The sequence below is a fragment of the Silurus aristotelis genome (genome assembly GCF_946808225.1).
Source record: "Silurus aristotelis genome assembly, chromosome: 21".
Classification (NCBI taxonomy): Eukaryota; Metazoa; Chordata; class Actinopteri; order Siluriformes; family Siluridae; genus Silurus; species Silurus aristotelis.
This window is the reverse complement of record NC_139594.1, coordinates 15282538-15292578: the sequence shown is the minus strand read 5'-3', so window position 1 is coordinate 15292578 and position 10041 is coordinate 15282538. Positions and strand designations below refer to the sequence as shown.

General features: G+C 38.2%; 1 protein-coding gene across 1 annotated transcript; it reads left to right on the top strand.

Annotated features, from left to right (window-relative positions):
* Positions 1–406: 406 nt before the first annotated feature.
* stmn2b (stathmin 2b) lies at positions 407–9775 on the top strand. The gene is made up of 5 exons (XM_083523848.1): positions 407–635; positions 4421–4516; positions 4719–4894; positions 5173–5364; positions 8489–9775. The coding sequence occupies exons 1-5, from the start codon at positions 617–619 to the stop codon at positions 8564–8566; spliced, it is 561 nt and encodes a 186-aa protein (XP_083379974.1). The 5' UTR covers positions 407–616; the 3' UTR covers positions 8567–9775.
* Positions 9776–10041: the final 266 nt, after the last annotated feature.

Sequence of the window (10041 nt, the reverse complement as noted above, 5' to 3'; positions counted from 1 at the left end):
ACAAAACACAATAAGTTCCAAAGCTTGCAGAGATAAAATGCAGAAATAACGACCAAAAAAGTTCTTGCCATGTGCTCAAACTTCCTATAATGCAGCTCAGCCACCGCAGTGCAATCATCTACCCTTTAAATCTTCCTGGTTTTATAGAGTCGCATTTTTTATTTTATTTTAATGACAAATTTTAGTTTGTCGTATTATTTGTTGAATTGAATGATTGTTTTCGTCAGAGCTCCTGTAAGATCATATATATATATATATATATATATATATATATATATATATATATATATATATATATATATATATATATATATATATATATAGCAGAGTTTTTATAGTGTAAATGCATTGAGAACTTTTTTCATGGATTCATTCATGTGGATTCCATTGAGAGGAAAAGTCACTTATGAACTATTTGGCGCGCCATATTCAAGCGCGCGCCCATTATACCGGGAGCGCGCGGCCGTGTGTTAATATTCTCGAGCTGTCGGTCTCCGGTCTTCTCCGTCTCAGAGCGTTGTTCTGCTGACTCAGTGCCTTACAGAGCAGCCCAGTCTCTCCACACCGTCCGGAACTACAGCTCCTCTCCGCTAAAACACCAAGTACCACCGCAGCCATGGCCAAAACCGCAGTCGGTAAGTCAATCTAACTGCTTTGAAAACCAATTTGATATTTTTGTGGGTTGATGATGTATGAAATGCTCCAGGCGGCGAGACGACACCCTGTTTGCACAGAAAAAAATCCTGTATTGGCTACATCTAGATTCGCATCCTCCCATAGGCTACACAATAATAAATAATACTGTTGCAAATAATAATAATAATAAAAAAATGATGATACATAATATCAATAATAATGCTGATGAATGTTTAGATGTCACCTGCGTCTTTTGTGTGAGTCTTTTGTGCGTCAGTGATCGATTCGAGAGATAAAATTGCTTCATGCATGCTTTGGTATGATTGTTTGGAAAAAATAAATGCGTGAAAATGCGTGAAAATGCGGGTCTTGGAGGCTGTTTCTGCTGCCGCACCTGCCCATCTCAGGCTTCTTTTTCCAGCATGATGCAGAAGGGACCCCACCCAAGATCACGCTCTTCGGTTATGATCGACTTCAGCTGCACAATGCTGGACAGCTCCCTCTTAGAAACCAACACATGCTCTTTTAGATCCGTTTTTATTTGTTCACCTACTGTTTTCTGCAACAACAACAACAAAAATACAATAAAAAAAGATTTAACCGGATGTGTTGCTGTCAGAACCGAATTCTCATCCTGTCGCTTTTTAATGCCCGACATGGCGAATTTGTGGTGGCACGCCGACATTTTGTTACGGACTACATCCGATTTATTCGGTCTCATAACCCGAATATTTTCTTAGATATAAGCGCATATGTGCAATGACGTTAAAACTGACACCTGGATTTTACATGCATTAAACAAAAAGGCATTGAACCCTCCAAGAAATCGGCGATTTACATGATTTATTTATGAGCAGTTTTTTTCATGTGCATGGATTTCAGACTCTGTCTGGAGCCATGATTCATGGCTGGATAGACAGACGCATGCTTGCGATCAGAAAGGACTGTCAAGGAAATGTGCTTTGAAGTCGAGTCACACATATACATGTTTTATGGCTTTACAATTTTTGGCTGAGTATTGTTAGGCTGATCAGGCGCTGCCATCATTGAGTCATGATGGGTGGATGCTGGGGATGTGGCCTGCTCGCTAGATCAGATTCATCTATTGCCACCCAAAACAGGAAAATTATGATGTTTGGGAAATCGTTGCAATTCTCATTGTGTGGCTTTAAAGTGATGGTTCAGCTCAAAACTATATCCTAGATATCTGTAAAGAAAATGGAAAGACAACAATTTTCTTGCATTGTTTAAAAATGTGATCTAAAGTATTGCCCAGAAATGCGCCAATAAAGTGACAATGATTTTCCTTTTATTAAAACATCGGAGATTGATTTATGTTCAGCTATTACTTCACAGAAAACAAAGTCTAGTCCTCATTTGGACATCTAAAGTCCTAATAAGGTTCTTTAATGTGTATCTCGAAGCACAAACATTACAGAGTTTTTTTTTCTTCTATTTTTGTAGGTCATTATTACTAATGAAACAGGGCGTGACAATCAGTTGCTGTAACATTTAAAACCCTGGTGGTAGATATCATCAGAGGTTTATGCATAATTTCCAGGCATCGTATTGCTTTTAGAAATGATGACTTGGAAATGAATAATAATGTAATAAGCCACCACAAAACCTAGCCTGGGGATGAGCTGCAGTGTAATACAGTAATAAATGTGAAGGTTGTAAAAAATTGCAGAGGGCTTCTTCTTTCGCCTGCACAGCTGATGAAGCACATTCAGCTGCAACACTGTAGAAAAAGCTCGTAATTTACTTTCATCACACAGCATCATAATGATTTTAGTTGTATTCTGCTCTAAAAAAAAGAGTTTGCATATTTTACGTGTGTCGCAGAGACATCTGCAACTTCTGAAAGAAGACCTCTGATCACTCTGAGAGGTTGAAGATCATACATAGTTAATGAATCAAATGTTGATTTAGAAGATTAGCTTGGTGTAGGTATTTTTACTAAATCTGCCATGTCTTTGAAACTTTATGGAGGAATTATGCAACTGATTACACGTCTTGGATCGTTGACACTAAAGTGCACAAAATAAATAAATAAATAAATAAATATATATATATATATATATATATATATATATATATATATAGTTTATTTGCCAGTTACATAGCCTAAATTGCATTATTTAGAAATTCTAAGTGTCATAGTTCTCATGTATTTATAAGCGGAGTCCGGTTTTGATTCCATTACGTTAGGTTAAAGAGATCTAACCCAAATCTATACAATTAAACAGGATTATTTCAAGGTTACAAATTCACCAGCATGTCCATCACCCTGAATAGTTATAAATGCGTAGACACTAATATGTCTGATCAAGCTTTTGTAAGATGCTTTGCTTTGAAGTCTCCTTCTAAAATGCACCTCTGATGCTCATTCTGTGTTTATAGTGCCACAGGAAATATAAAACAGTATGCTCCAGTATACTGGCATTCTTAATGGTTATATGTCTGCAGAACACAGGGTGTATGTGGGGAGGGTCAGATTATTGATGTCTAAATTGGTCAAGCTGATTCATTATCTGCATGTGCCACACAAAGACAGCCATTCCCTTCACTGTTTGACGTTTTCCGCGTCGGCCATTGTGCTTTTTATGTCACTTTGTATTTGGCATTAAATCCATATTTATTGCATTCCTAGCATGCAATCGCAGGTCGTCTCTGATATCTGTGCGCTGATCTATTCTTTCAAAAATAGAAAAACCTTGTTTTTATGGCCCAGTGGTCAGGGTATGGGTGTGGTCTCCTCATGATGATTTGCCAGTTGTCTTGGCATTCACTAAGTGAAGCTCAGTAAATCTCAACAGATTTTACTGAGCACAGACGTTTGGCCTGTCTGGGGTTCCCTTTTTGACCTCCAGATCAGAAGACCTAAATTAAATGCTTCATTGTTGCTTAGACAGTCCAGAAAGAGGCGTGGTGACTTCACTTGCCTGATTGCTCAGTATGCGTGCTTCGTATTCTGGCACCAAACCCCCACCATTGCTCTCCTCACTCAAATGGTTCACTCTGGTAATTACAAATTAGGGCTCACACACCACCAAAAGCGGACTGCTTTCATTTGCCTGCCTGTGGCATTAACCATCTGCTTCCATGTCTTTGTTTCATCTGACCTCTGTTTCTTCAGTGTGAGGGGTTATCATGGTGATAAGAGTATACTGGAAAGTTCTGGAAATGAATAGAGCAAAGGGACAGGGTGCTGAGGAAGGGCAATGGAATGAGAAAAGAGAGATATATTGATACAAATTCAAAACCAAAAACATGTCCGAAGACAGATTTATCAGCTGATACTCATCTGTAGGGAAGATGCCGAGTTCCTGTAATGTGTAATATCAATATCATCCCACACAGACCTACACAAATTCTAACAGCTCAGCAAAACTAATGAACTAGATAAGAGTCATTATGTAGGTTATCATCCTGCCAACTTGCAAAATTAAATCTAAAAAAAAAAAAGAATCAGAGTGGAGTCATGCAGTTGGATGCCTGCTGAGTAAATAAATTATTTAACATACGTCCAGGAGGTGGAAGCCTATGGGGAATATGCTTGTTTGAAATCCCGGACCTTTCGACGATATCAAGCCTCTTCCTCGGCTATAAAAACTGCGCACATAATTGGAAACAATGCTGCTGCTAATTCAGCCCTGTGAGAGTTTGCTGTGATGATGTTTTTTGTCCCAATTGAAAACCCATTCCCATTTTGCATATATTCGCTGGAATTACAGATAACAGATCTGGGCCAAGGGCTTATTTGATGTGTTTTTTGCTGCAGCTTACAAAGAGAAGATGAAGGAGCTGCCACTTGTCTCCTTTATCTGCTCCTGCTTGTACCCAGAGGCCCGGAACAAGATGATGGGCGAGTTTGAAGGTAGGAAATGAAAAAGTTATGTTAATTCTAAGTTATCAGATAGCTTGGGGTCTGCATACGAAAATAAAAACTCAGTGACATTTTATCCAGGTGAATAAGTGTCTCAAAGCTGCATTAGATTGTTTTCTAATGTTGTTTAATTGATACATGTGTCTGATTTGCTTGTTGCCCATATGTTTTGCTGTGCCTGGTCTGTGCACAGACATGAAGGTCACGCCCATTAATAAGCGAGCCTCTGGACAAGCCTTCGAAGTGATCCTGAAAACACCATCCCCCACTACTGAGCTGGGTTACAGCATCACCGCTCCTCCCAAGAAGAGGGACGTTTCTCTGGAAGACATTCAAAAGAAGCTGGAGGCAGCTGAGGATCGAAGGAAAGTGAGTGACACATCTGCTGCATTCTGTTCATTCCAAAAATTGCTTTTCTTTAGTGAGAACTGAATCATTTATCGCTAATACCCTAAGCCGCATTCTGGACCTGAAATACGTATTGATTTATGCGAACCGTCATTGATTCTTTTGTTATAACAGTTTCTGCTTAGTCATTGATCAGAACTTTCTGGTAGGAACTGAGTAGCCAGACATCATTCAACTGTATATCTAGCTTTTCTCTCTCCATTCGCCCCTCGATTTTCCTTTTCCCTTTCTGTCTGCAGTCTCAGGAGATTCAGGTGCTTAAGGCTCTGGCTGAGAAGCGTGAGCACGAGCGCGATGTGCTTCTCAAGGCCATGGAGGAAAACAGCAACTTCAGCAAGATGGCAGAGGAGAAACTCACCATGAAGATGGAGCACAACATCAAGAACCGCGAGGCTCTGCTCATAGCTATGCTTGAGCGTCTTCAGGAGAGGGTGAGTATTTCGTTCAGGAAAAAAACTAAAAACTTAAAACAAAACGCACCTGCCTGGATAAGAGAAAGAATTAGATTTATTTGGAATAAAATACATTTTAAAAAGTTATTGAGCTGCAGTATGATTTTATTTAGAGGCTCCTAAAGCAGGGTTTGCACAGGAACGCACTAAATATCATGTTCAGCCATCGTAAACCAAAAATGTCTGGCCACATATTATTTAAATTGTATAAAGGTTTTTTAGGTTGTCTTTTTCTTTAACATAGACTCATGCAAAAAATGATTGTATGTACATGATCCCAATGGAAAACAAGATTAAGGATGGGATTGTTGCATACATTGATTTTCTTTAATCAATGCAGAAGATATTTTTGTCTTATTAACATCAAGTAAAATAAAAGAAAATAGAAACTGGTGTGGAAATAGCCAATATTAGCCAATATTACTATAAACTCTTTATAAATTTTAAAGAGTATATGTTGCTCATTACTAAGGTAAATATTATAATCCTTGGCATGAGGGGTATAAGAAGAAATAAAGATTTTGGATATGCTCGTATTGAAAAACAGTAAACATCAGTTTTGTCTTCAGCGCACCACACCACTGTTATTATAATAGCAGTTCTATAATGTGTTCCTCATATTGTTTTGTTTCTTGCATAATCAAATCTTATTGCATTGAACTATTACCAAGTCATTTTGAAATGTAATCAAGTTATTTCTGGCATGTAATAAAGGTAAAGACAGACACACCTGCAGCCTCATTTTAAGCAATTAACATGCTTATGTAGGCCATTAGTACAGGATATACAGATGGCCCCCAAGTTATGATGGTGATATGACAAAATGTGAAAAAGATTTGACGTTTCGGGTACAAATGCAGCAGCGTATGCTCCTCCCTCCACAAACATATATACTGTATAGTTTATATATTAATATACTACGCTACTGTAAATTTTTCTGTTGTAATTTGTTAAATTATAGTATATTACTTTATCAGGGGCTCGAACCCTTCAGTGTGGCGCCACAGTAGCGATGGTCAGCCCAGGTGCAGAGAAAGTGAAACTGGAAATGTAACACAAAGGGTAAAACCCTGACACTACCCCATACTGATCACCCTTTTTTAAGACTCCTGGGTAGGCTAGGCCATGTCTCGGCCTACAATATTTTAATGTTACGATGTGGTCATCAGAACGCATCTCCATCGTAAGTCAGGGACTACTGTACAAATACAAAAAAACAGAACGAAATACCGGTCAAACTAAAATCTGTGGCACACAAACAGGTGCGGTAACATTACAAAAACACAGATAAACTAGGTGTATACTTCACAAAGTATGATTGAATAAGAGGGTGCATCTCAATTAGATTCCTACTTCCTAGGTCGTGACTCAGTATATTGAGTACACATGTTAGGACACTGGCAAGGACAGCGGTTTATTACATATTAGGACACAGTGATGATTTAGATTCCAGCAACATGAGCACATCTCGTCTGTTGGCTGTGGATGTTGGAAAAGGGGGTCAGAGCTAAAAGCTAAGCAAACCAAAGAGTGTGTTCCACAATGAAATGGAGCTTGCTGCAGTTGTGAATCTATGACTTTCTACAAGAAGGCAGTTTGAAGCAAAAATAACATTTAATATAAAATATTAAATGTATAATACATATTTTAAAATAAAAAATGAATTTTATATCCCTGTTTGAAGATTTGCAGATGCTACTATACTTTAGCATTAGCAGTGTAAATATATATATATATATGGGGTGCAACGTAACTGGTTTTACCAGTTTGGTTCAGTTTCGGTACATAAAACTGCTTGTTTATTATTAAAATTTGTGAACAACAATTTACATTTTTAAAACAATTTAAAATAAAATGCCTGCTTATTTGACTATTATATAAAATTATATTTTTCATTTTATGAAAATAAAATGGAATAAATCAAATGAATGCAATATACTTTTGAGTAATCAATTAAATTGCCACAAATTAAATGAATTAAATGAAATAAGAAATAGAACAATTTAATTAAAAAAATTTATTTTACACTTGTTCAAGCCTATTTGGGTAATTTGGTACCATTTAATATAAAATATAAATTATATATTTTCCTGTCACCGATAGACAAATAGTCTAAACACTATTTGTTTATCGGTGACAGGAAAATATATAATTTATATTTTATATTAAATTCCTCCGACAAATAGTCTAAACACTATTTGTCTATCGGTGACAGGAAAATATATAATTTATATTTTATATTAAATTCCTCCGACAAATAGTCTAAACACTATTTGTCTGCATATACAAGGCAGAGCCTTGAGGATAAATACGAACCGGAGAGCGGGTATAATCCGTAATGCGGGTAGGGTCCGGTATGCGGGTATAATCCATAATGCGGGTGGGATTCGGAATGCGGGTGCAATTCCTAATGCGGGTGGAATCCGTAATGTGGGTAGAATCCGTAATGCGGGTAGAGTCTAGAATGCGGGTAGGATTCGGAATGCGGGTAGGATTCGGAATGCGGGTAGAGTCCGGAATGCGGGTAGTCCAGGGATAATGTGAACCGTTAAAGGCAATCCTATCTTGAGTACTTCCTCCGAAGCGGAGCCAGTAGCATGGAAGTATGGGGAATACTGGTGGTCGGAAGTCCGGTAGCGAGTGAGGTGGAATCGGGACCTTATAAAGGGGAAAGGTAATGGGGAACAGGTGTAGGTGATTTAGAGCAGGGAGCGGCTGAGTGAGAGTTAGAGCCAGAGGTGTGGCTGGTGGTTTCCCGACAGTTCCTGAGGGAACTCAGATTTTACTTATGCTCCGTACGTAAAAAGGATTGCATTCGGATGTGTGCACCGAACTGAAAGCCCAGTACCAAATAATTTCGCTACAAATACGTGTACCCTTACACCCCTATAATTTATACTATATATATATATATATATATATATATATATATATATATATATATATATAGAGAGAGAGAGAGAGAGAGAGAGAGAGAGAGAGAGAGAGAGAGAGAGAAAGGGGGGTTACCTATATTAAATAGAGTGTAGGAGAGTAAAGAAATATGACACCTGGATCATAAAGTGTAATATAATGTGTAATTTGTGGTTCTATGTGTATACAGGAGAGACATGCCCAGGTGGTGCGCAGGAACAAGGAACTGCGGGATGAGTTGAGCGCAGATGAAGATCTCCAGTTCTAAAATGCTCCCCCCCTCCCCCCTAACACCCATCTGACCAAGTCAGAGACCCTCTCTCCCTATTACCTAGTCCTACGTAGAGAAAGAGTCTCATACACTCACACACCACATACACTCCACACTTCCTACCCCGAAGGAGAAGGACAAACCCCAGTCTGCACCAACAGCACATACCCTATCCCCAGTTTCCCTCGCAAAAAGTAAGTGAAATAATAATAATAAAAATAAAATAAAAAACAGAAACAACATGCATCTCACTGCTCCCTAAACAAGAATGTTTTTTGCTCGAATTCAAAAAAATCAAAGTGGGTATAAATTTTTCTCTCTCTTTTTTTTTTTTTGTAAATACTTCCTTTTTTTGTTTTATATATATGAGGCGACAAAAGTATTGCATTGTGCCATTTTATAGTTTTCTCTCTATTTATCAATGGATGTATTCATTTCTCCTCACTCTATCTCTCCAATCTGCTGCAGTTTCTCTTGTAACAGGCTTTGGTGTTTGTGAATTTGCTGGCTAGCTGACATTTAGCGGTTTTACCTCTTCGACCCCAAAAATGGCCATGATTTTCTGTGTGTGTATGTGAGTGTGAAGAACGTACGTAGTCGCATCACATCACGCACATTGTCGGATCACCACAGACGCAATGTATTTATGGACACACGTATACTCACGCAAGGACACACACATACATACATGAATAAATGCACGTGCAATTTAGCAAAAGATGACGTCCTGCTCAGGGGGGAGCTTGCTAAATTCTTCATTCACAGTACTCGATTATGTGATGTGACATACGTGCCATTCCGGTGCCACGTTTATCCAGTCGATCTCACTATTTTCCTTTCTTTAGTGGTTCTCTCATTCTAATCAAAACATGCCATAGAGAAACTCTGTAGTCATAGCCATAGATACCTACCAGGATCTCAGAAGAAGGTTACCTTACATCATCATCCTTAGCCAAGTGTGTGTGTGTGTGTGTGTATGCGCCTGCGTGTAAGTGTGTGTTTGTGTCTACAGAGACATGGGTGGACCACAGGGGGTGTATCAGTGCTCTTGTGTGAAAAGCAGGGGATTTGAGCCATTCAAGACATCCCCAGGTCACAGAGCTTCGTTCTGCATCCTTTCTCCTGTTCATGTGCTTTTGTCCCTTAACACATGTATCGATGTGAGCAAGCTGTGGTGAATAAAGGTTTGGGGTTCTGTGAAAGAAAGCATGTCTATGGTGTTTTTGTACTTTTCTACTAAGAACTTACTTTCTTTTCTTTCTGAACATACATGATATAAAATCAGATTATTACTATTTTGGCTTTTTTTTTTTTTTTTTTTTTTTTTTTTTACTAAACCACCTTTTGTGCTTTTTTTTATTTATTTACAGTTACACTTAATGTTGTGACATATACATTAGAAGAAGTATATTCATATTGTAAGTAATGTCATAACAGCTATAAATGGCATTCCCTTGCCAGACACTATTTTT